The 27,900-nt window shown below is 41.9% G+C and overlaps 2 protein-coding genes and 1 long non-coding RNA gene across 4 annotated transcripts in view; 2 read left to right on the forward strand and 1 right to left on the reverse strand.

Annotated features, from left to right (window-relative positions):
• Positions 1-3,655, forward strand: part of LOC142465467 (vomeronasal type-2 receptor 1-like) — a 79,575-nt gene extending 75,920 nt beyond the window's left edge. Inside the window, exon 9 of the mRNA XM_075569422.1 lies at positions 409-3,655. Within this exon, the coding sequence (XP_075425537.1) occupies positions 409-1,406 (998 nt within the window). The 3' untranslated portion in view covers positions 1,407-3,655. The remainder of the gene's footprint in view (positions 1-408) is intronic.
• Positions 3,656-8,758: 5,103 nt separating this feature from the next.
• The window catches only part of LOC142465986 (uncharacterized), a 47,294-nt gene continuing 28,152 nt past the window's right edge, over positions 8,759-27,900 (reverse strand). Inside the window, exons 2-4 of one of the 2 annotated variants that reach the window (XR_012788025.1) lie at positions 11,999-12,551; positions 11,104-11,207; positions 8,759-9,125 (exon numbers count right to left, since the gene is read on the reverse strand). This is a non-coding gene — a long non-coding RNA (uncharacterized LOC142465986). Of the gene's footprint in view, positions 9,126-11,103; positions 11,208-11,998; positions 13,328-27,900 lie in introns of those variants that run through there. The other variant, XR_012788024.1, reaches the window with a different exon arrangement.
• Positions 25,764-27,900, forward strand: part of KCNAB1 (potassium voltage-gated channel subfamily A regulatory beta subunit 1) — a 127,709-nt gene continuing 125,572 nt past the window's right edge. The window contains exon 1 of the mRNA XM_075570540.1: positions 25,764-26,212. Coding sequence (XP_075426655.1) covers positions 25,944-26,212 — 269 coding nt within the window. The 5' untranslated portion in view covers positions 25,764-25,943. The remainder of the gene's footprint in view (positions 26,213-27,900) is intronic.

The raw sequence follows: 27,900 nt of genomic DNA on the forward strand, positions 1-27,900 counted from the left end.
AAAATCTGGTCTTAGACTTGAAGATGCCACTTATCTTTATATTCGCCTCCTTCCATAATAAAACAATTTGTGGATTCGGATTCCATCTGGGAAGCTGGCTTTTTGAGGCTGATCCACGGATGAAAGGAACTTGCAAATCCCCTGTGAATTAGCATTTCTGCAGGAATTTCACCCATCTCTAGTACTACCTACTTTACTTAAAAATTCAATGCACTGTACAACAATGAGAACTTAATATACAAACATGTTTTAAAGGACATACAGAATGTATAACTCTGTGTCACATTACCTTGATGGACCTAGGTCTTTTTTCAACCTCATCTACTATGTAGCTATGTAATATACAAACATGTTTTATAGGACAAACAGTATGTATAACTCTGGGTCACATTACCTGTTGTTTTTCAGATGCAAGAGAATGCATGTCTTGCCCATCAGACTTCTGGTCCAATTCTTACAGGAATGAATGTGTACTGAAGGAGGTGGAATTTCTGGCCAGTGATGAGGCCCTGGGGATGACACTGATATTCCTGTCTGTCTTTGGAGCATGCCTGGTCATTGTATTCACTGTTATTTATGTGATGTACAGAGAGACAGCCTTAGTCAAGGCAAATGATCGGGAGTTGAGCTTTCTCATTCAGTTCTCTCTGATTTGCACTTTAATGACTTCAATACTTTTTGTTGGCAAGCCCGAAGAATGGTCTTGCATGGCTCGCCAAACAACCCTTGCCCTGGGGTTTTCCCTTTGCCTCTCCTGTATACTTGGAAAGACAATCGTTTTGATGTTGTCAAAAAGAGCTGCAAAATCAAAGACTGCTGATCAAAGTAGATGGGTTATAATGAAGCCTTTATATCAAAAAATTGTTGGCGTCACTGGCTTGGTTATTGAAGTAGGGATATGTACGGCCTATTTGATAATGATGCCCCCATGGGTTTACAAAAATAAGGAATCCCAAATTTTCAAGATAATTCTTGAGTGTAATGAAGGTTCCATTGAATTCCTGTGCTCGATGTTTGGCTTTGATGTTTTCCTAGCCATATTATGTTTTATAACTGCCTTCGTAGCTCGAAAACTGCCTGACAACTTCAATGAGGCTAAATTTATCACCTTTGGCATGTTCGCCTTCTTCATTGTCTGGATCTCTTTTGTTCCAGCCTACTTAAGCACACGGGGAAAGTTCAAAGTGGCTGTTGAAATTTTTGCTATTCTAGCATCAAGTTTTGGTCTACTCGGTTGCATTTTCGGCCCCAAAAGTTACATCATTCTTCTAAAACCAGAAAGAAACACAGAAGAAATAGTTGGCGGGAGAGCTGCTACTAACGATAAGAGTGCTCCAGGAACATCTGCCTCTATAACTAGTGAAATGAACAATACAACGGTTTCAACAGTTGTACTTGATGGTTAAATCCTTATATTTTCATATTTAGTTAAATTCATAATCCTGTTTATTTACTGGAGTTGTATAAGTAATGGATGCTGCAAGATATTTTTATTATTATTCATTGTTAAAATAATACCACAGTTTTGTATTTAAGGCGTAACTTTGGCGGTCTAGGACATTTGGTCGCAGTCGTTTCGCGGTGACCGGTTGACGGCCGGCGTTTTGCCGCAAGTGACCACGCCGCAGGGTCACAGCTGCTGGCTACTTAGCTGCCAAGGTAAGTCTCTAACCTTAACCCTTTCTCTAAAAAACCCTAACCGTAACCACTAATACTCATGCTACCCCCTACCCTAAAAACCTTAACCCTTTACCCTAAAACTCCTTACCCTAAAAATCGAACTCTTACCCTAAAACCCCTATCCATAACCCCCTACCCTAAAAATCTAACCCCTTACCCTAAAACCCCTATCCATAACCCCCTACCCTAAAAATCCAACCCTAAAACCCCTTACCCTAAAAACCTTTACCCTAAGCCCTTACTGTCATGGGAGACCAGGTTATTTACATCTTTTTACCAGGATCATTCATTGAGCAAAACAAGGTAATTAAATAAATTGTAGTTTATTCGGCATAAATTCACTTTGATACACAAAATACAGACAAAAAGACACACTTACTTTGGGACTGGGGTCGAAAACGAGACTTTCCCAGGTGCAGGAAACTCTATGGGAGAGTTTTACCCTGACCGGGACTTAGCCCGGAATCTCTTGGAGCCCAAATCGGCATAAAATCCCATACGCCATCGCTACGTTCTCTTCTGAGAATTTGGTCCCTCCTGACCGCGAGTTAGTCCAAATCTCATCTTGGCATAAAATCCCAGCCGCGTCCACTATGATCGTTTCTGAGAATTTGGGCGTAAAAGTCGGGACTTAGACTCTGGCAGGCAGGCTTTTCAAGGCTCAAAATTTAAGCCGGTTGCTCTGCTATTCACACAGAAGCAACTTTGAAAAGCCCGTCCGCTCTCTTACTACTGGAGAGAGAGAAACTGATTGGCTCATCGATTCTTATAGCATTTTTAGGTTCAGTCACAGAACTGAGCAGCCAATCAACGCGTGGAAACTTTTCCAAGCAACCAATCAGTGCCAGGTCATCTAGAAAAGCCGGGTCAGTGGGAAATCCGAAATAATCAAGAGACATGTGCAAGCCTGCCACCTCTCTCCCTGGCTATCTCAATGGGCAGGCTCCACAGGTCTGGCAGAGCAAGTGGCATCCCGGAGGACTATCATTGATCTCCAGATCTGGTACTCCGCATTTCCCTGTTGACCAAATGCTTTTCACACCTCTGGGCTTCCTCCTTCTGCTTTGAACTCCAATGTCCTTCAGACTTACCGGCGCCTATGGGTTTGCTCAGGCAGCCTGTTTGGACATTGGTTCAGAATGTAAAAAGCACATTACATTACATTAAAGTATATTTCAACACACTTCTGAGTCTCTGGGTACAGGGGACAGAAGAGGAAAAATATTGTAGTTTTCTTTCAATCTGCCTTATTCCCCACACACTTTCCCTGTGACTCAGTTTGGACTCTCAGAGGCTTCCCTCAACCTTATATACAGTTGGGGTACCCACAAACCCTATACTGGTTGTGGGTCACCATGGCACTTGCCGGGGTACCCCCCTTAACCTAGGGATTACCTCAGCTACAGGAATACATGTTTTATCCCTGTGCCTCATTCTCCTTTCTGTGCTGTGCTGAAGCAGGGTACCCTAGTGGTGAGTCGCGCTTGTGTTTTCAAGGGGAAGTATTTCCAGGACGATGTGCCTACATGTATCCGAGAATCAGGCATGATTCCTGGGTCCATTTATGAGGGAACCGACAACTCCGGACCCCAACCTCCTAGGCACATTCTGGCAACGGTTCCTCCACAAAAAAAACCTTGAAACTCATACCCTAGCAATCCCTGCTTGATTGCATGCCCAGAAAGGAATAAGCACAAAAAATACTTTATAACATACAGTACATTGGAATGGTACAATGTTACTGGGCCCAAGAGCTAACCCTCTTGGACCCTTATACACAGATCAGGGGTAACCAAACCAGGCTTGACATTTATTCGAGAGCCTGGTTCCCCCCTCCCATCACATTAGCACTAACCGCTAAAACCCCTAAAGTTAACCCCCTACCCTAACCAGTAAAACCCCTAAAGTTAACCACAAACCCTAACCCGTAAAACCCCTAAAGTTAACCACAAACCCTAACCAGTAAAACCCCTACATTTAAGGTAACGCTGCCTTTGGGTAAAACAGGCTTAATGCTGTGTTATTTCAAGCTAACACGAGGCAGTGCTAACATCACATGGTGCTAAGCCTATGCTAATGGGATCACTAACAGCCGTTGATTTTGCATATATTTAGCTGTGTGGATACCCGTTTAACTCAGGGAAGTGAACGCCCAGATTTTACTGACTTCTGAGGATTTACCCCTAAAGGCTCTTATTTAACATGCTATGTAGCCATTCCCCATACTGGGGAAGATTTTAGTCACATTCAGTTGAATGGAGCTGTACTCTTATCAATCATAGGGATGGGGGTCTATGTCTTATCTGCAAAACCAGTGCAAAATCTCCCCAAAACTAGATGTATTAAAGAATAAACAGAAACAAGTGGGATCTAGTGCCTGTCTATTCTCGTTTTCACTGTGGTGACATTGATACAGAACCCTCTGTCTGTGGTCAAGGGAGTTAAGGGGATCCTAATTTATCTCCCTCTGTCTAAAACACAAAAATGAAACGGTAGAGATATGCGAATGTCGACATTTTTCTCTTAAATGGTGCGTTCTTTCCAAATGTTCCTGAAAGTTCCCATTGCTCAGGATACTGTCAGATTTTTTGAGACCGTCATGAAATTGGCATTTAACGGCATTATATAATGGATCATGTGACCGTGCGTGTTCTCTTTTAAAAACACGTTCGTGGAAATCTTGGCATTTAAAAAAAAAAATTGTTGCTAAAGAATGACACATTTTTGCAAACTTCAGCAAAATAATTCACACACCTCTACTCTTTGGATCAATGACTCACTGTGTCTGCAAATAAAGGCCGTCCTCGGTTATCCAACGGAACCCATTCTGTAAGTAGCGTTGGATAGTGAAACCGCTGTAAAGTGAGTCCCATGTTAATCAGTGGCGGTGAGCGTTGGATAACGCATTCAGGCGTCGGATAGTGCATTCCGGCATCGAAAAACAGCCCATAGGGATGCGTTGGATATGCCATTCGTTGTAAAGTGAAACGTTGGATAGCGAGGACTACCTACATACATTTTATTAGGTAAAATATTAACTTTATCTTGAACGTCTTTGGTTAGATTGAGTGTGTTTATTACTCACGTTTTCTCTGAATATATTTGTTAAAAATCCTATATTCAAATGAACTAATAGAATTATATTTAAAGATGCAACCTATGCGAATCTATTAAAACAAAAGAGAAAACACAGCTTGTGTTGTGGTTGCTTGTGGTACAATGAGTGAATAATAGTGTATGTTGATTTGTCACTAGGGGGTGGGGGTCACGCCTCTCTTTTGCTTTTCCTCGCAAGTACAACACTCATCCTATTGTTCTAGAAATCATGGGGACTGTTTATCAAAGTCTCTTAGCTACAAAATTGGGACAACAATAACTCGATATTTATATAAAAATCCCATTGATTGCAATGTAATTAGTTCGATTCATAAATCAATTGTTTGGTTCTTCTTCCCCCTCTACCAATGTTGTCCCAGTTTGCACCCCAAAAGCCTTGATAAAGTCTCACTTCCTTCGATATATATATATATATATATTTATATATTCATATTCATGAGATCCTTTCTCCAGCCTGGGGAAGCCGCTTTACAACGTATCCAATGGGGCCAGGATGTATGCAGAGTGATGAATCTACATTGACATTTTGTAATCTCCATTTCTTTTCTTTTGTTGTTTTTGGTCATTATGACTCCATAATTAGCCAAATAGCTACACATGGAGGACAGTAAGGGGCCGATTCTATTGAGTCTGAAGCAACCTGTCCTTATTGACTTAAAAGGTTTTTGGGGGGTGGTGATCACAGTGCGATCTGGCTCTTTCATAGTTTACAGAATGTATCTAAGTAACAATTTAAATAACGATCTGACCCTTGATGTATTAATTAAAGAAAGAAGGTTACATATGATATGAAAATAATGTTTCCACATTGGGTTTCATTGCGTGTTTCTAATATATCTTTCTGCTCGGATGCTTTGGCATCAGCTGGTACACGTGTATTGCGTTTTCTATGAACAGAGCAGCTAAATTAATGTTACAACATTGTGGGCCATATTTACTAAACAGTGCTATTCCACCTCCAGCGCTGGACGCCACCTTACAGCCCAGTTACTTGGTGTAATATTGCACTTTATTTGTATGTGAATACGTTGTCTAATTTGAAAGCAAACATGTTTCATGAGTTCATTCATTAATCTGGAGTGTAGTTGCAGTGGAATCATTATTCTGTGCTGATTAGCAGAATAAAAACTCCCGGCAGAATTGAGGATGCTCCTGGAGTTGAAGGCTAACGACTCTTTGATGTATTGCTTTATTTTACACAGATGCTTAAAGCAATCTATGCTGCCGTTGTACTTATTCCAAACCACTGGTAAATACCAGCTAATAGGCATCCTTTTAAAATATCCCAGACCCAGGCTACTGCCACATTTAAAGGTGCAGTTGCTTTTTCTATTTACCTGTCGAAATTACCTTTATTTTCTTCTCTTTCCGCTTATAGACTCTTTTCTGGTGGGTATTCTTAAAAAACTAACTATGACTTTGGAATTGGACTGTATTCTTTTTTTCAATTAAGTATGACAACCTAACAAAGCACTAGTATTTTATTGATATATTTCTTTTTTGTTATTGTGTTTTTCACAGTTAAGCAGTTTATCCTATATTTGCAAAGCTAGTAAACATACCTTAAACAATGAAACCATCATTATAACAGAAGGAGAAATGGTATATGGCTGAGGGCTTTCACAAAGCAATTCCCATGCGAGTGGAACTACACCTTTAACATGGGGTAAATTAGTTATGTATGTATACAGGGCCACATTTTAGTCCAGTTTACTGTCTCTATACATGTATCTCCCAAAAACTAAAACCAGTAAATTAATACAAATTAATAATAATAATTCATGAGAGGGATTTATAATATTTAAAGGCATACAGTACACATGATAAGAAGGAATTTATTTATTTTCATCATTGGATGATGTTTCACTGGGGTTTTTAGTGTGCCTTCCTCTGGATCAATATACTGTATATACAAATATAGGATAAGTATCTGTTGTCTAAATTTAGCATAGGTTGAACTTGATGGACATATGTCTTTTTTGAACCTCATCTACTATGTAACTACAGTATATTGTTTGTCCTGCTTTCTTCACTCAATTTGTAGCCATGTAGATAATCCTTGATTTTAAATTGTAGGCGAATTGGACCAGAGCCTTCCCTAATGTATGTGGTCACTTCTGAGATCCAAGCCATGGGCCCTCATTCAATATCCTGTGGAGCTGCTTTCCCATGCTGGAGAAGATTTGAATCCAAAATGCTTCAATTAAGCTGTTTCCTTCTCCATCAATGGCAAGGGACAACAGCATATTGCATTGTGTCCATAGAATAAAATAGCATCAGGGATCCCTCCAGTAAGTGGCTCGAGTAATGAAAGGGTTTCACATACTGTGTGTATTTCCACCTTTACTCTAAAATTGGATTTTAAAGTAGCAATCCCCTCAAAAGTGCATTTAGAGCTTTTAGCTGATGTGTTAATGTTGCCCTAATAACCAAGTCTAACTATGTTGGCATTTTATGGTTTCTATTGCAATCCCCTGTACCCATTTTATTCAGTTCTTAAGACCTTTTTCTTATGGGCTTGGGAAACCTTCAAAATGTAAATGGCCGAAAGACATCACCAACTGTGCCCAAGAGAATACTGTAGGACTGTCACTTCCACAAGAAACAACATCATCAAAGGAAACATGTTTACTTTTGAGCAGATCATTGGGAATTACGCCTTTAAAACATTTTACATTTATACTAAAAAAAACAGATACAGCAACCTGTGGGATGGCTAGCATGGTTGGATGCCTTTTCTGGCACTAGTTCTAGAAATAAACAAGCTGTATGTGTTAGATTTGAGTAATACGACATTTGATTTTCTATACACTTGATTCTTGTTCTGTGATTTATACGAGGTTACATCATTCTGCAATCTGCTTGACTAATTGGTTTTGTCGAGTTCATGGTAGGGATCACAACAAGAAACTGTTTCCCCTGGAGCACAATAAGATATCTGGTCAAATTAACATATTTGGGAGAAAGGTTGCAAGCATCCTGGGCAAGTTTTAATAGCCATTTTCCTTGTCTTGTTTGTTGTGTTTATATTTTTGACTTATTGCGAATGCTTTTCTAAGCATGTCACAAAAGGGCATCATGAGATTTACTGTAAACACTTCCTCATAGGACTATAGGGTATTAAACTGTTATGCTACAGAGTGTGTGGTATACTTAAGCATGGAATATTCTGTATCTTAAACCAGTTCTGAACTCATGGGTTGGCAGTTATAGTGACACAATGGCCTTTAATATAGTCAAACTCAGAATTATTCTATTTAAATGCTGTTCATTTGATATAGATCTCCCAAATATATATATTCACAGACACCTACTGTATGCCCACTAAAGACTTGTATGATATTTAGGAAAGGTGCCAATTACCCATCTGTGTAACCTACAAACATGCCATGCCTTTAGTATACTTTAGACCTAAGAGGAACGGCCTCGTTAATGTAACAGAACAACCCTTCTCCAGACTTACTATGGTTGTAGTGTGCAATGAGGACAGCAGACCTGCCTTGTACATACAGTGCCCCAGATTATGCCTCTGGACACTAGTTGAGGAGGGATTTAGCATTGGTCATTTTCAAATGTACACAATCATACATTGCATGTCATTATCCGTTGGTGTGGGGAAAGGGTTCTGAACAAGTAAGGCTGCCTAATTAAAGAAAAACAATAACATACATAACCATTCTACAATTAGGTATAGCTCTATCCGTCCCTCAATCTGCAGAACAGATTTGATGGTGGTTGTTTTTGTACTTGGGCTCTTTGAGTCAAGGCAAATTAATGGGGAACTCACAAACGTGCACTAAAGCACTTCACTAAATCCCGACGTTTGTTCCAAGTGTAAAATAAAACTTGTGATGAAACTTAAAAATGGGCACTGCATTGTTAGAGCTCAACAGTGATCACTGCAGCTTTGGAGTCTGCAGAATCTATGGTGTGTGTGCAGAAGTGTTTAAAAGACAGGCAGGCACACACACTCTCTTCTACATTCAAGGAACTAAAGAAAATGTATTTTCTTCCACCAAAATAAAAAATAAATCTGCAGTTACAGGCAGTTTGTCATAATCAGCTAAGTGAAAAAAACAATGCAACAGAGTTTCCCAATTGAGGTACCCCATAGAACTCTACTCACAGATTTTTTTTAGCGCAGTCTCTAACACTTATTAGAGAGCAGAGAACAATACAATGTTTCAGGTTCCATATGGACCTTGGAAAAGGTCCATACTCTACTTTTGCCATCCTGATGCTTGACTAAGCTTGTATTTCTGCGATTCTGTTACAGTTCCCCAGTAGAAGAGCGGAAACACAGGGGTACAGATAGGGTTGGCTGGCCACTAAAATAGAAGAGAATAACATTTTTACAACAAGTTCTCTCCAATAACTATATATCAGAATGCTTAGCATAATCTCTATTTAGCTCACACATAAATCAGCGCGCAGTCTGCCTCTATCACGCACACCAAAAGAAAAATTATTTTGGTCACTTAAAGGAGCAATTCATCCTGTTTAAAATGTCATCATTTTTTGAACACAGGTTTGAAGCAGCGGGTCTCTGGAGCTGAACCCCATTAATTTCAGCTCTGGGGACCCCCTGCTTCAAGCTAATGTAAAAAAATAAACTAAAAAACGCTTGGACTGCCGCTTGAATCTGCCACAGTGCGTATATATGCTTCCCCTAAGTGTTATTACCTAGGCCCGGGGGGGGGGGGCAAACTTTTCCCTGTGCGCACCCCTGCCTGCTCTCCTCGGCGCCTCGTTCCAACCTCCCCCTCCTCCTCCTCGTCTGTTCGACCCTGGTGTCAAATGGCGCGTGGGGTCATGGGACATCATGACGCCGGGTTACCAAGACAGCGCGTCGCTGGAAGGGAAGGTACGTGTATTATAGAGGCCTCGTGCGCCCCCTTCCCCCAGCATTTAATTTAAATGCCTGGGGGCAGAGCGTGGGACCTCTATAATTGCCGCAACCCCCATAGAAAATCTAGCGCGCCCCCCAGTTTGTGCACCACTGACCTAGGCTATGTCCAGTCTCCTATAACAGTGTTAAACCACACTTTGTGTGCTACAAGTTTGCATCTTTCAGTAATACTATTTTATAAAGGGTCACAACCATTGGTTGAGGTTGCTTAAGAAAAGGTAACTAAAAAAGCATCCGTACTCTGTGTGTAAAAAGGGTAGAAGTACTCTGTAGACACTACTTACATGACACTTCGACCACTGGCACTAACCACACAAAAACTAGTATAGAAAATCAAACTCCTACACTGCAATCATTGCACGGCATTTGTGAAGTTGTGCGTCTCTGTCAGAGTAAGGGTGACCATCGCTCCCTTCCTACCCTGGATTCTAAGAGCAAGGGTTAAGCAAACTACAATGACCACTGGAAATTGGCAGCAACGGGCAGAAGAAAATGGCCCCTGACTACTTCCATGATGGTAAATAGAACCTATAACGTCTCAGTTGAGAAAATGTTTCCTGCTGTGGTCTAATTCCGGTGGAAATTATATAGGATTGGATGTACATTTTTTTTTTTTTTTACTTTATTATCTTCAAAGAGACTTTTTTTAAATTTTTTGGACAAGTGGACCACCTCGGGGCTCTAGGTGGTGGTTTCCTTTACTGAAAGGGCTCATTTTAAAAAATTGATCATGTGGAAATGCACCTCTGGCCTCTAGCAAGATCAGATGTGTATCCATAATCATTGTCCCTGTAGAGGTTCATTGATAAAAAAAAAAAAAACAGCCCCTAGGTGTAAAGACTCCAGAGAGTACAAAGTGTATCGCCTGAACTGTGTGTGCACGCATATGCTTTTTCCATTAAATAACCTAAGGGTGTATCAAATAAGAACTCGGAGGAGATATAGCTATAGAGGAATTAACCCCTTTGTATTGGGATTGGACAATAGTGAGATACATTTCGTTTGTCCGGTCTTAAAGTACTGATTTTATTATTGTGATAATAAATATGATAAATGCTTGTAAGTTTCTCGTTGAGGTTTAGTCAAAGAATGAAAGTGAGAGATTATGTAATCTTCCTAAAAGAAAGTCACATATAATATGGTTCTAGTCTAAAAAAAAAAACTTGAGTCTAATTCTTCATTTACTTCCTGAACATTAGCTCCAGTTTGGTTGAACGTTCCCATAATATTACATGCATTAAAGAAATGCATTAAACAAAATAGCAAAAGTTACTGTACTACACCATATAACAAGGTTATTTGTCGCAATCCATTTTCCTTTGACACCTGCAGGAGATAACAACCTCTTTTTTGATTTATAAAGGGAATAGATAAGTTCATGTATCCTATAGTGTTACCTTTCCTATACTTCTCCAACAGCATCACATTTTTCATCCAATAACCTGATATCTCTCAAGGGATAACAGATACACCTGCCTGGCTCCTGGGAAAATAACAATGCCTTGAAAGAAAAAACAGGTGATCAGACCTGGACAAGAAAACCGACAATACTAATATTTGTAAAGATACCTTAAATTAGTCTCAGTTAGTTTAAAAAAAAATATATAGAAACACTATGCATAGTACTATTGCTAATTATTGAGCTACCATAAAAGAAGAGTTTATACTTTTTGTGCACTAATACATAATGCTATGCCCAGTGATTTGTGTACACCACATGATACAACCCAGCTCAAGGATACATTTAAGTCCTTTCAGTGTAACAGCATTGATGAATTTCTGTCTGTACTTGTAGATTGAGCAGATTTATCTCAGGGTATTGCCAAAATTGGATACGGAGGGTGGCGCTCGTGAACCATCTGAGGGAACGGACGTGTGTTGGAGCTGCTCCGCGGATCACTCCATAACAAAAAAAATTGTATTTATTTTAGCGTAAAACATTATACCAACCTCCCGGGAAACAAGGATAGATGCCTTCCAAGGCCAGGTGAAACACCTCGCAAGAGGTTTCCCATTGTTTCAATAAAAAAGGGGAGAACCCGGGCGCTCCCTTAAAAATATATGTTTAACAGGGGAAATGAAACAAGATGTTTACAACCTTAAAGAAATATATAAGGATCCCCTTGGCTTCGTCGTCTCTTCCTATGGCTCAGACCCCAATAGGATCTATCCAGGATCCTTGTTGGTACAGGGATATGGAAAGAAAGGGGGAGCGCAGGTTGAGGGGTTTTGTTATGGTATATATAACCTCGAACTAATGGTGGTGGGGGTAATAAATAAAAACACACTTACACGGTCTTGTTTAAATGCTGTCACATCAAGGTTTCTTTGTGGTCTTCACTTCTCTGTTCTGCTGGAGTGGCGTTTCTTCTCCTCTGGTCCGGATCGCTTCTTTAATTCACCAGCAACTCGCAATTGGGATGTCCCCCTCAGGACAAACAAATAGATGAACAAATGTTTAGGGAAAATACATATAAGGATGGTAAGTACCAGACTTAGATAGTAAATAAAAGCAGATAAACTGCAGTCACTCACACGGGCAAGTGTGAGTGCAATCTTGAGGGAAGGTATCTTTTCCTTTTCTCTTACATACAGAATCTCAGTGCTCTGGGTCCTTTAGACACTGAGAAAAATGGTGGGGATGAATATCAAATGGATATGGAGGACAAGATAATACTCACACGGCCTCGTGTGAGCAGACCCAGGTAAAGGTATCTTTATATTTTTCTTGGGACTTCAGTGCTAACTTCCAGGTGCATGAAGAGTAGCAAGTAGCCCCTCCCGTGTAGTGGTGTAAACAGGATATAGTCTCGAGTGGAGTTGGCAGCCAATAACTTGATGAAAACTAGAACAATTAAAAAACACTAAATCAAAGAACATGAAAACATAAAAAAGTACAGCCAGTCTTTGGGATAATGTTTGTAGGGCGTGTGGTGCGCAGCTAGCTGAATCCGCGTTTGGGTATAGTGCTGCGCTCCAGTAGTCCTACTCCTCGACGGTGGCTGTGTTGGTCCAAAATGCTTAGAGGTATTAGCAACGTGTTTCGCCCTTTTTGGGCTTCCTCAGGCTTCCCGTTGTTTCAGCAAGGGGGGTTTTATTACCCAGGACCCTGAAGATGGCGGTGCTCCATTCAGAGACTCCCACTTGTCCTAGGACATAGAACCGGAGAAAGGAGAGACAGGCCACAATATATTTAAAGAACTAGAAGTATTCTCTAAAGATATATAAGGGTCATTTTAAGCAGCACTGTACAAAGCAGTAGCCGAACTAAAAATTGACATAGACTCCATAGCGGTGAGAAGCTCGGCCTTGAGCAAAAGGTAGATGAATCACTAACTCTGCAAGCAAATACAGATGACGTAGTTCTGAAACTAGCAGAAGAAATAAGAACCCCGAAAGAAAATATGGAGAACCCCAAAAATAGAGAATGAAGACAACCCCTTAATGTAGAGGGAGAAAGGGGGTGGCCCGGTATTACAGGGGTTGCACCCCATATGGCCATCCCCTGACCTCACCAGAGAGACAAGAGGTTAACTGGACTGCGGTCCAGGGATGAGGTTTGCACCTTGTTGTACCTTGAAAATGTATGTTCCCCTGTTCCCATGTTTCATTATAAGCATGTATTTTAATGTTTTAGAGTGCATTTCTGTATCTCCAGTTCTGGAGGTCGCAGAGAGTTCATATTTGGCCAATATGTGGAGTCACTGTAGGCATTAAAAACTGGCAAAGGTCGACCCACTGAGCCCACCAGAATGGAACTTATTAGTATGTGTAGATATTAAAGTGTATATGTATTTTATTTTGGATCTGTTCTGAAAATGCAGACACCATTTGCTAGGCTAATAGGTCATGGAGGGCAGACGGCTGAGTAGCCTAAGCACGGTGATCAAAAGTTAACTGCCTTGATTGTTACCCAATGTCTAGGGATTAAGTATTAATCAATCAATAAACTCTGTTACCTGAGGGCATGGGTTAGTCTGTTAGTCTGTTAGTCTCCACGTTAGGGAATGGATACAGTTAATTGTTCACCAATAGGCTGTATTCAATGTTAAGAATAGGGTTGCACAGGTATATAAACTGTGTCAACCCTACAGTTTTTAGTTGTGCTTCTGATACCATCTTGAATGTCACTGGTTTGCTGGAGTTGTGCTTCTGATTCCATCTTGAATGGCACTGGACTGCTGGAGAATTGCTAGTGGATACTTCTCCATCCCCCAACCCTAAGTAAGTGTTATCTTCTTGCCTGTTAATTGTACTATATTGATGTGTTCACCTTTTTCAAGGAATAAATTATATTTTATTATATCTAAGCCTCGTTCAGTTCAACCCAGATATTTGGTGTTCATTATATCTTGTCATAAGCTACCGTGACAAGCTCTATAATTAACTGGTGGCAAGCGGCGGGATTGAACTGGACCTGTGTTACAGTATACTGCGGGATACTGTAACATAGTAGGAACTTGATGGTAATTGCAAGTTCCTGGGACTAAAGATATTGAACACACAGTAGTGCAACAGTTAACACAAGTTGTAACACCACCTCACTGCTGCGACTGAACCATGAGCGAGGCTGAAGGCTCATCTAACATGAGGACCCGAGCTCAGCTGAAGGACAAGTGCCGTGAATATGGACTGCTCTATGAGAACCAGGAGGTCGCAGACATGGTTGACGCAATGAATTGGGGAGACAGAGGGACACCAGAGGAGCGGCTGCAGTTTATCACTATGGCAGTGAACAGACCCGCTTATTGTCCCCCTGTCCAACCCAACACAGATGAACTCAAGCTGGACCAGCACAGTCTCACCACCAAGTTCGTGGAAGGCACTGACCAGATTGACAGTTTCTTAAAGAACTTTGAAATGCAGTGCCGGCGGTACAAAGTGCTTCCCCAGCATAGGGTTGCACGTTTGGACCCCTTACTGACCGGCTTGGCTAAGCAGACAATGATGGCGCTTCCAGATGAGTATGCTGATGACTACGAACACCTGAAAGAACTGTTACTGAAGCCTACCGAGGTAAATTCCGGCAGGAAGAGAGGCAGCCCCAGGAGTCCTATGTTACCTACGTGACCCGCATGGCTTTGTACGGGATACGTTGGGTGGAGGGCTATGAGGCACGGACTTACCAACGCCTGCTGGACCTCATCTTTCAGGAGCAGCTCATGCAGCAGTGCCCGCCGGCGGTGAGGGCTTGGGTGTACGACAAGAAGCCCAAGACTTACCAGGAGGCGGCGAGGCTTGCAGATGACTATGTGGCCAGCCGAGCCCTGATGACCGCTAAACCAGTAGCCAAGGCGGCGGTGGCACCGGCCAGAAAGTCTGCCAATACCCCCCAATGGACTCAGAGGCCGCCTGCGGGCAGCAGTCTACCGAAGGCAGGGGAGCTCCGGCACGAGTGCCGGTGCTACAACTGCAACCGCCTTGGTCACATTAGACCAGATTGCCCGGAACCCCTGCGTTCTGGTGGACCCCATCAGGGGCAACGCACCCCAGCTGCAAAGCCGGTAGCCCGCGTGCGGGTAGCTTCCACCACAGACTCCGGACCGGTCATGGAACCAACTCACAGCGAGGCGTCCCATGCCACACCTGTCCCGGTTTCATCGGTGCCCACAGCCAGGAGCGGAGGACATCTCAGCGCGGACCTGCAGCAGATGGACGGCCGGAGCAGACATCTCACTCCGGTTACAGTCGGTGACCGGCAAGCAGTCGGCTTGCTGGATTCAGGAGCTGCAGTGACCCTGGTCCGACCTGATATGGTCCGGCCAGAGGAATTGATCCCAGGCCCTGGGATACAGATCACTGTGGCTGACGGAGAGCCATTCTTGCAAGTGGCCAGAATCTTTTTGGATTGGGGGGAGGGTCAGGGTGTGCGGGAGGTGGGGGTTTTACCCGGTTTGGATGCTGATGTTCTTCTTGACAATGATCTGGGACCGATGACCTGCGCCTATGACCGAGTGCCCAAACCCGCTGCAGTGGCGGCGGTTACCCGGAGCCATACAGCGGCAATGGCGTTGGCGCCAGTCCCCCAGCCTTTGGGACCAACGTTAGCGGAGGGCGCAGAGGAACCCGGGGAGGTAAGCCAGGATCAGTTGCAACCACAGACGGACTTACTGTTTCCCCTCAGCCTTCCCCATTCTCCGGACAATGACATGACTGGGGGGTGGCCAGAATTAGGAGCCCAGTGAGGCAGTGAAGACAGACCCTACCCTGGCCGGCGTGAGACTTCGGGCGTCTGAATCTCAGTCAGGGGAAGGCACTGAGCACTGCATATGGTATAAGGGACTCCGGTATAGAGAAGAAGCGAAACCAGGGATAGAGGAGGGATTGACCGGTAAGTGACAGCTAGTAGTGCCCCAGGGGTACCGACAGCAACTGTTACGGGTAGCTCACTCTATTCCGTTAGCGGGACATCAGGGGGTCAACAGAACGCGAGCCCGGTTATTACAGCATTACTACTGGCCGGGGGCATCTCGAGATGTGGGCAATTACTGCCGCTCTTGTGATGCCTGCCAGCGAGTGGGTAAGGCGGGCGACCGTGTGAAGGCACCCCTGAAACCCTTACTGATAATAGGGGAACCCTTCCAGAAAGTAGCGATGGATCTTGTAGGACCCCTTATGATTTCTAGCAGGCAGAGAAACACTGTGGAGCAGGTGGAGATAGGGGCACAGTTGAGTGCTAGGCAGAAGGGAGAAGCCAGGGACATGCTAGCTAAGTATGGGGCCCTCTTCACTGACATGCCAGGGACCACACATCTCACAAAACACCCAGTGCACACAGGGGATCTGCGGCCTCTGCATAAGCACGCTTATAGAGTGTCAGCAGAGGTCAAGACCAGTATGGAGAGGGAGATAGAGGAGATGCTGACACTAGGGGTTATTACTCTGTCCCAGAGTCCTTGGGCAAGCCCGGTAGTCCTAGTTCCTAAGAAGGACAAGACCACTCGGTTTTGTGTGGACTACCGCTTGCTCAATGCTGGCACGGTGTCAGATGCCTACCCCATGCCCCGCATGGATGAGTTACTGGATGAACTCGCGGGGGCGAAGTATCTGACCACTATGGATTTGAGCAAAGGCTATTGGCAAATCCTGACCCTGGAGGCTAGGGAGAAGTCAGCATTCATCACTCCAAGTGGCCTCTATGAGTTTTTGGTGATGCCATTTGGGATGAAGAATGCCCCGGCTACCTTCCAACGCCTGGTCAATAGGTTACTGGAAGGGATGCAGAGCTATGCCAGCGCTTACTTAGATGACATTGCTGTCTTTAGTAATTCCTGGGACTCCCATTTAGGACATGTAGCTGCAGTGCTAGATAGGATCAGGGAGGCTGTATACACCTTGAGGAAGAGCGGAAGCTCGAAACGCGTTGGTGGGGGCCTTAGGGTTCGTTTTTTCTTGTACCATGCTCTGATCCATTAAACCTTTTATTGGGGACCCACTCTCTAGCAATTGATTTTTGTAGTAGTGCTCCATCTCTCCTTCGTTGTACCTGTGGAAATCTCTGGAGAACCGACAGCACACGCCTGTGAAGGAAAATACCCACTGAAGACCATTCTACATAACAGTGAGTTATTTGCTCTCTTATACACCGCAGTAATCCTAGTCAATAAGGGAGGCTGGACACTAGCAAGTGTGAGTATTCACCAATCAAGAGGTGTTACTCTTCCGGTTTGTTGATGTTTATTGGATTCGGTGTTGTCATTCTATATATGGTCACTTTATAGTGTGGGATACTTCAAGGACACAAATTATAGCAATTATATCGTTATAAGCCTGGCAGCTTTTTGGGTCTGTGTTAGAGCACCATACAGTTTTTTCTGTTCTTGACCCTGGTAGGGTGGACACTACTATCATGGGAATAATAGGATAGGAAGGCAACACATGCGGGAGGCATAGTCACCAGGTGTGGAGGGCGTCATAATGATCTGCGCTCTATCCCGCTCGAAAAGATTCAAATGCAGGATAAAAATATAGCTAAGCGCCTATGGGCGGGAGAGGCGAGTGGTGTGCAGTAACACCATGTTTGATCTCGCTCTTCATGGTGATGTCATAGGTGAGGACGTCATTGATTGCCAAGTTTGCACATCATGTTAACCAGATTAAAGCAAGATACAGTAGTTATGTTGTAATGTTATGAATGTGTTAAGATGTTTAGGATGTTTTTCTTTCTTGGGTCTCAGCGATTTCCCCCCTTCCACAGGTCTATCGATTGGAATAGCAGCATGGCAAGAGGCCATTTTGTTTGTTTGTTTATTTTGTTTATAAAATATTTTACCAGGAAGTGATACATTGAGAGTTACCTCTCGTTTTCAAGTATGTCCCGGGCACATTTTGTGCTCACAGAAGCAGTAGGGGCCGGGCAGGGGGCAGGACTGAGGGGGGAATAGGTGCTGTATTGTAAAAACAGTCCTGTATTATAATTAAAAGATGGGTTACAGCAAATAAACTAATAATAGCCTCTTCTTTATAGTGACCAGAGGATTTTAAGTGGGGCTGAAAGACCCCGACATGGGGAGATATTAAAGGGCTTTAGGTATCTGCACGAGGACCTGACGAGATCATAGGAAAAGACCCCATCTTACAAAGAGGTGGGAAATGAAGCCCCCCAGGAATATTTTGCTAAACCTAAATTTCGGCTGACGGAATCACCTTCAAAACTGGTCCCCATATTTGATAACCTGAATTTTATATCGGGACTCCATACAAAATGTTTGGACCTTTGAAAGCAGAGAGAGATACTAGACCTTGGAAATTTGACCTCCAAGGGCTAGATCTTACATTTTAAGGAACTAATGGGGATCAAATATACATTTCCACTCATGCCCCAAAGTGCGAATGTTTTGGTGCAGAATCTAATTGAAGAAATGGTCGAAATAACAATATCCCGAGATCGATTAATAATTACCGTAAGCAAACCATTCAAGAAAATAATCCCTGCTAGCAGAAAACTAATCGCCCACATCTTAACTGGGGCCTGCAGCTCTGTGGTGGCAATTTGGGGAAATCCCCCAACTCCACCCCAGAAAATATTAGTGCAAAGAGTAGACAAGGTGATGGAGATGGAGAGGTTGGAAGCCTTTCTGAGGCATGCAGGGAGGACCTTCAATAAAAGATGGGACCCTTGGAACCACAGCCTACAGTAACAGGGGACAGAAGACACATAACAGCAAGCTCTCCCCAAATACTGTAGAATTGTGAAAGAAAAAAACTTTTGTTTCTATACCCGATTTTCCTAAAAAATCAATAAAAACTTTAAGTAATAAAAAACAATTGGATTCTGATTTCTCTTGCAGGGCTTATTTAAAAAAATAACAATAACAAGGACTGTTTTTTTTTTTTTTTTACAAAATCTTTAACAAAACAATAAACATCAATCTCCGCAAACGTAATTCATAGTCTAGAAAAATAGCAATATTAATTCTTCATACAGAGATCAGTTTTAGCAAACACAAATAATGTTTAATCGCCGAGGTATCCCGGATTCCCAGTTGACCACATAGTGAGGGCACTAGTCTTTGGAAGAGTCTTTCCATGGTCGAACACTCTGCTAAGGTTTAGGATAGGATGTTCTCACTAGTCCCTTCTCTTTAAGATCCTCGGGCACATGCTAGGCATTTTGTATTCCTGTCTAACCATCATGGTTTAAGTCACTTTGTTGTATTGAAATCTTTCTAGGTTAATGTTTAACTGCTTGGCATTTGCTTTACTGATCAATCGATGGGGTCCACCTCAGTAGTTCAAGTCTCTGGCCTTTCTGCTCTATCCAGTTCCACATGACAGAACCCTGGCTCAGACCCCTGTCCTGTTTCTTTGTGTTCTTCTTACTCTCTGGTTACTTAGCTTTCAGATAGTGCCGCACTTAGCTCCAATTCTCAGCTCACAAAGCAACACCAAAAGTACCTTCCTGTCGGATGCTACAAATCCACCTTACTTAAAAGAAACAGGTATTATACAGTTTTCCTATAGCATAGCCTCTGCCACTAATTATGCCAACTATATAAGTAAATGCCCAAACTTAGCATGTTAACCCTTTATATGCCAAATGCCATACAGTTAAACACACAGTGAAAACATATTCACTACTTACTATATTTAGTAGTATGCTACAAGTGTCCGACAGGGCTTCAAAGAATCAGAATCTTTCGAATTACATGTTGAAAAACGTATAACTCATTTATGATAAAGAGTAACGTCTTAGGACCAACTCTGGTATTCACTGTTAAAAATATGTATATAAAAAGCCAAACTTTTTTTTATAGGACTATCCACAAAACGTTTGTACAGATGTGACTGCATCTTTAAAGTGCCCGGCCCTCATACACCACAAGCCAAACCTACACATGTTTTATCAGCTACATTCAAGCAGTTTTGATCAGCAGGATTCCCCCCCCCCCTCAAATCTATTTAAATACAGCTCATCTGTCAAATAGATACTTTGTGAATGAATATTTGTTAGTAATTAGTCAAACTCACTTTTATCACCTCTGCTTCTCTCTGCATTACTTAAACTTTATAACAAGCTCAAACACAATACAAGCATCATTCACTCATTGTGTTGCAGGTATCACAGAGAGTTAATGGGCCATAGTTTTTTTGGTTGTTTTTTAAATATGGTGAAATGGTTACTTAGATGCATTCATGTTATGGTGTATGTTCTACTTTTCAAATCATTTAATGTTTTTCATGTCTGATACATTGTATGCAGATTTCTTATGATACATGGAGTTAGACACCTCTACAATTAGGGAAACAGGGAACCCATGGAAAGAAATACATACCCTTAATGCAGTTTGTATTTGTGATATAACTGTGCTTCTAGCAGATCATAACAAACTGACACTTAAAAATACCCCAACTAACAGTAGTTATATAGTACACATACAAGATGATGCATTTTGCTGATTTTCTTTTCTTTAAGTTGTTCCTGACATGTTCCATCATGAATATAGATTTCAACGTACAGTAGATATATACATATGGTATACACAGTCCGACTCTCTTTAAATATACGTTTCATCTCCACCTGGTGGTTAAATGAGTCACCTACAGTATGTTAACAATTGACAGTGCTGCTATGTCATATATATTTGAGATAGATCAAAAAATATATTTTATTTTAGCAATAACATTTTATAACAAACAAATGTAGGACATTTTAATATGTAACAAATGGGAAAAAGTTTTTCCTGAAAATTATTCCTTTCATAGCTAAAGTTTTTGAAGTACACCTGATTTTGTCATATTGTAACAGAAAAAACATCCACTTTCCTATAATTTACATGCGATTATTCCCCCTTTCATTTCCTGTAAGACCTGCAAGGAATTAACTAATACTAATATACCACTCACGGAACCAATTGTATCTGTTATTTTAAAGTTCCACTATTGAAATACAAGACACTGTTGAAGAAAATCATTCAAACTATTTCATTTTGATAAAGCAGCCGTTAATGTTTTGGCAGCGAGAGGGTTAATAGTATTTGAATTTTCTACCTTCATGACTGGCTTCAAAAAGCGCAAAAACAATTTCCAGAAAATATAGAATATGCACTGCCTTCTTTAGGGCAGGGGTTGGCAACTCAAGTCCTCAAGGGCCACCAACAGGTCAGGTTTTCAGGATACCCCTGCTTCAGACAAAAACAATGTAAGATCTGTGGAACTGCTGCCCCTTGAAAAAAATCGGAACTCTCCAGTGATGAAAAAATAAAACACGTTTATTGATTACATGTTAAAAATAAAACAATGAAATACACAAACATGACAAAAATCTCCTCCCACGCGTTTGACACCAACTCTGGCGCTTTCTCCTAGGAGGGATTGCTGTTTTAATTGTAATTCTCTCCTTCAAATATACTACCATTGTAATTCTTCATTTAAAATAGTAAAACACTTACATGCATTTAACATGTTTCTTTATTTCACTGATCTAACAATTTTGGGAACTCAGCTTTTAGTCCTCAAATCTCATTATACATGTGCCATCTGTTATTTCATTCATTTCCGCTCTGTTTTACTTATCTTGCGCAATCTTTCTTTCCCTAATATCATTTATCTTGCAATAGTATTTCTGGTATTGAGGTCAATAAAGTAATTAATTATATGCATAGACATACATGCTGAATGAGAGAAAGAGCGTACTCCAAGACAATGCAGTACAATACAATAGAGAAGTCAGATATCATTCTCATTAGTAACCTACCTCTGTGTGCCATTTTATGTTTTTGGGGGACATGGGCAACTACGTTTTTCATTATTTATTACTTCACTTTCACTTCAAAAATTATGTAGTATCTTTTAAAATAACCTCTTTTAGGCCCATATTAATAGAGCTCATTTAAGTCACTCATTAACTGAACTTAACATGTATGTATATCTTTATTTATATAGCGCCATTCATGTACATAGCGCTTCACAGCAGTAATACACGTGATAATCATATAAATAGCAAATAATACAAATAACACGTAATGGGAATAAGTGCTTCAGACATAAAAGTGACATCTAGGAAGAGGAGTCCCTGTCCCGAAGAGCTTACAATCTAATTGGTAGGTAGGAAGAATGTACAGAGACATTAGGAAGATGTTCGGGTAAGTGCGTCTGCAGGGGGCCAAGGTTTATGTAAGAGGTGTATAGTATTGGCCACGGAGCTATTCATATGATTCGTTAAGGAGGCTGAGCCTCTGATTGAGCCACCTGTGCTGAAGCAGGGACTGATTGAGCCACATTGTGCTGAAGCTGGGATATCCTGAAAATCTGACCTGTAGGGGGGGTGTTTGAGGACTAGAGTTGAGCACCCCTGAGTTAGCACAGCAGTCCTCACCGCACCAACGCCGACCGAGTCTCTCAGCTCTCAGGGTTGTTAGGAGTGCAATAAAGGCAGAGGCACAGATGGTGCAGCAAAGACCTCACGGAGATCCAGAGATCCAAAGTGCCACGAGACGGGATCAGCAAACGTCATGTGATGCGAAAGTAGCTGAGGGACATGGTCAGCAATGGCGCAGTGAGGATTGCTGTGCTACCAAAGCCCCCTGTATTACCAAAGCCCCGGTACCACACTAATTATTTTAATCTTTTAAATGTAAGTGTGATGAGTTGGGTTAAACTACCATTTTTTATCAAGTCAATAATGTGCTGTTAACCCCCTGTGTATGGCAAGCAACACATGTACACTGCCCCCTAGCAGGTTCCTCTCCAATGGACATGTGACTATGATAAGCCAATAGAAAGGCTGGTGAAAAAGAAGGGACTAAGAGGGAGAGCAAGCTTTAATAAAGGGGGCAGTCATGACAGTAGGGGCCGATCTGCGCAAGCCTGGAAGAGTGAGGCTCGATCGAGAGCTATCTGTGTGACAGGACCTGCATGTGTCCCACGTGGAGACGGCAGTGGCTGACAGGGTGGAGAATAGCCTAAAGAGCCGGAGAGCCCAGCCGCCGAGACCATTACACAGGAGAGACTACTGACCGAGAGGATCCCCCCCCCCGACGTGTCATAGGATATAGTGGTACCAAATCAAACCTTTGCGAAGAACGGACCTGTTCACACAGTTATAAACACAAGCTCCAACGGTGCAGCGGTACTTCAAATATAGGCCTCACCACCCAGGATTGGGAGGCCTATTAGGTTGGCTATATCAAATACACATACGCTGCGCTTATGTGAACTGTGAAGAGAATCTGTAATGGGACTTGTATGTGGTGATACTATTTCGTAAAGATCACAGGTTATTGTTAACTGTTGATCTCTCCCTCTCCCTCTCCCTCTCCCTCTCCCTCTCCCTCCCCCTCCCCCTCCCTCCCCCAAGTGGTGTGTGGTGTGGTCTTCGACTGAGTCACTGATTGAGCACATGTGCTGAAGCACGGATATCTTGAAAACCTGACCTGTTGGACGCCCTTGAGAACTAGTGGTGCCCACCCTTGTACTAGTGTGTAGGTTCTCGCACCCCAAACATCCTAGTGACATACCAACTACATCACAGGCACTTGCTCTTTTTCTATGGACACCCTCCACTTCCTTTTTTTTCACCACCCAGTTCACGGTCATGTGATTGATTCAAGAACGGTCACATGATCGGAAGTGCTGGATGTCCAGCTCTTGCACGGCAAATGGTCATTCAGGTTCCGAATGGTTCACTCCTACATTTCCTCCAATGCAGAATTGTTGCAGTCTTTTCTTCCTTTCTCTTTCTTATTAGCATTATTAACATCAAAATATTGCTCCTAGTATTATTAATTGTATTTTTCAAGGGTTACCTATTTATGGCCTAACATGAAAATCCCTAGTTTTGCTGGTGAGTTAGTGAAATAGACTTAATCCCTACATTAAACCGCACACAAAGAAAAGTATAGTTTAGGATTAGGCATCTGGAATTCCATTTATTTCACGACAATATCTTTTAAAATAAAACCTAAAAACCTACCCTGTCAGTGAAGCCAAATGCAGCACAGCACAAATCTGTCGTATATATATATATGTAATTGTAGCAGAAAAACCACCTCTGAGAATGTAAAAAAAGATAAATCTTCCAAAAACGGGCACTCCAAAGGTGATTGCAAAATGATCACAATATTTATCGATACAATTATCGACGCATACATACTTAATAACATTTAAAAACACGTATACAGTGCTGAAAAAGAAAGCTCCATAATTCATATAACCGCATATAACATGGTAAATAAATCTATTAGCAGAGTGTAGACTCCAAACGAGAAACCATATGGATCCAGTTTAAATAAAATGCTAGTGGAGCGCGCACGGCCTCTGTATATCCCTGACCTTGTCTCCGACGGCTTCTTGTGACATGTCGCCATGGCAATGCGGAGTCAAATGCCGCGGCGGGGTCAAATAGCAATGCGACGTCACATGACGCTGTGACGTCAGATGACGCCAGAGAAAAGGTAAAGGGTTGTGGGGCTCGAGCAGAGGGGAGAGCAGGCAGAGGGGTGCAGACAAAAAAGTTTTCCGCATCCCTGGTGTAGATGGTGATAAAAGTGCCAGGTATATATATCTACAGTATAGTATACCAGATATATACATCTATCTACCTACAGTATCTATCTATCGTATCTATCTACAGTATCTATCTATCTACCTACAGTATCTATCTACCTACAGTATCTATCTACCTACAGTATCTATCTATAGTATCTATCTATAGTATCTATCTATCTATAGTATCTATCTATCTATCTATCTATAGTATCTATCTATAGTATCTATCTATCTATCTATCTATCTATCTATCTATCTATCTATCTATCTATCTATCTGTCTATCATCTATATACTGTATCTAGATACAGTATATTTTTGTGTGGGAACTATCCAGCTTTTTTTAATGAGTTCTGGCACCTTAGTTAGGAATAAACATGAAACTCAGCATTGTGATTAGGGATTTATTAGCAATTTGTTTGTCTTTCTGTTTTGTATCTATCTTATTGATCTCCATCTATCTGTCTGTTCTGTATCAATCTCTCTCTGTATCTCTGTTATTGATCTCCATCTATCTGTCTGTTCTGTATCTATCTATCTCTGTATCTATCTGTCTGCCTATCTATCGATATAGGTAAAATACATCATACAAACACACATATATTTTAAATGTGAGGTACAGTAGACTTGAAGTCCGACTTCAATAACATCCCAGCTATTGAGCTTCCAAAATCCAGAGGATGTATAAAAAGGATCAGCCTTCTTTTTTTTTTATCACTGTTGATTTAAGTACATTTAATCCCACTCTAGCGTACTCATGATTACAAACCATAGACAGCTCTTCCGCTACCAACATACAAAGCAAAGACACAGTTCATACATAGCGATGGTATAAAAATCCCCAAGATTAAAGCGTCTTAAATGATTATTTTTTTTTGTCGTTTTACGTTAATGCAGAAAAGAAGCAGAGTCACAGCGATTGTATGAATGGCAGGCAGCATTGCTGCACCCCTGAGACCTATACAGTTTACCTGTGGCAGGTAGGGTGATGTTACAAGTGTCTTAAAGAAAAAAGGTTATAGGCCTTGTCTCCTATTAACACCTTCAGCACTAGAGGGGCCTGCAACGCATTGCAGGCCCCTCTAGTGCTGACGGGGTTAAAATCAGCCTACAGAGCTCCAGTTACCTTTCCGTGACCAGCGTAAGGTTGTAAGGGAGGAAGGACCAGCGGAAAAAAACAACTGCACTCTTCTTTGATGACACTGACATAGTGTCAGGTGGTGCTCCCTTGCCAGGCTGACAAGGGAACGATGTTGTCCGCACGTACAGGGGCTGTGGGGGGCAAAATCGCCGACGACAACGCCAAGCTGAGGAAATATTCCGTCGTCTCTCTGGGCAACAAGGCTCCGAAGAGCTTGGTGGAGAACGGGAAGGGCAAGAGGCACAGCGCGGCGGGGCAGGTCCAGCCGAGCGCCAGGAAGACCGCGCTCTTGCACGAGCTGGAATTCAACTGGTACCTGAGAGTCTGTGAGCTGTCCTATGAACACACTGTAGCCTGCAGAACTGGGATGCCATACAGGTAATGCCAACTTTGCCTATTAACCTTATTATAAAAGCTATATATTTATGTAACGTGACTATATGTATTCACTTATTTACTTTTGTCTGTTTACATACGTAGATATTAAACGTCTATACTTTTTGTTTTTGCCATGTGTTTTAACTTTTTATGATGTCTACAGATACCCTTTCCTATAATTTAATATGCTGTAGCCCCCTATAGATGCCTGCTATACTTGTATACTTTTCAAGCGTTTCATACCCCAAAATGTGTTTTTTTGTGAAAAAATTAGTGTTTTTAATTTGACTAGCTTCTGTGTCATTCTAATCTTCTTTGATGCATAGTGTCAGTTTCCTTTCCCTGTCAGAATACCGATGGCAGCCTAATTTAGTCGACACCAAACAACAAAGAGTGGGGATTAACATTGTAAACTGGTGTGTCTACATGTACCAACAGTCTCATCATGAAAATATTAGGTAAAGGTTGCAAAAACTCCCCAAAGTACACAGCTGCTAGAGAAAGATTACAAGTTTAAAAAAAATATTAAAACATACTCATACTTGTCTGACTTATTTTAGGTGTCAGTTAGCTACCTGTGATCTATTAAACATGCCACCCCCATTACCTCCCATTACCTCCCTTTGGACAGGAGGAGCTACTTCCCCTGTCAGTAATAATCCTGATACTCTTTAACAACAACAACGTTTGCTTTTCAACAAGATAACTGGCATACAATATCATTTTATGATATCCCATAAAGCTATTCATGAATATACTTTAATGATTTGCAGATTGCAACTTTTCATACTATTTAGTTACCTTTTTCAGTTTTTTGGCACCATTTTTATTTTCTGGAAGCTGTCAACATTAACATTTTGCAACATAAATTACTGTCTGCCAGAGTGCACATTTTCTGTACTTTGTGCAAAATTTGTAGTAAAATAACATGCCCCCCGAAATGGTGATGTAATATCTACTTAGAATACCGTACAAATGCATTGTGAAAAGGCACTGCAATGATTTGATCGAACCCTGAAATATAAAGCACAGATGCTCAGCATAAAATAATGCACAACAATGATAAGCCAGGATATGTATGAAAATGACCTTTAACCTGCAGAAAAGAATGATCTTTACAATTAACCACAAAAAAAAAAAAAATCATTGTCACTATACATGAGGTTACTGTGGCAGGGAAAGTCTAAACAGAGCATGACACTTGTCACTCACTTCATACCCTGGAGCCTGTGCTGCTAGTACAGCATTCTCTGCCTTCTGTATGGTCTAACCCTGGGAGTAACCCAATAACCTCTTCATTACTAGAGGGGTCTGCTTTTTATTATTGGCCCTTTTGCCTCTAAATAAATTAATATAGTTTGACTTGCTTTCCAGCTGACAGTAAGCCAGTTTTGTACGATGCATTGGGAAATCTTTGCGGCAGTGCAGCAGTTAATAGGATATAATTGTAGTTTCTTAAGGCTGCGCTTAAAGTGCCTGCGCCGGCGACGTTGCGGCAAAACAAATGTATTGCCGCCATCGCGTGCGCTTATAGTAGAAGTGACGCGACGGACCGACGGCTTGGTCGCGATCGCTGGAAGTCATCTCAATTTGATTTTTCCAGCGACCGCAGCGTGACATCACCGTCGCGTCGCTATCGCCGGCACTATAAGCGCAGTCTAAAGCAAATGTAAAAGCTGCAACATGTG

Source organism: Ascaphus truei, chromosome 14 (assembly GCF_040206685.1).
Source record: "Ascaphus truei isolate aAscTru1 chromosome 14, aAscTru1.hap1, whole genome shotgun sequence".
In the NCBI taxonomy this organism is placed as follows: Eukaryota; Metazoa; Chordata; class Amphibia; order Anura; family Ascaphidae; genus Ascaphus; species Ascaphus truei.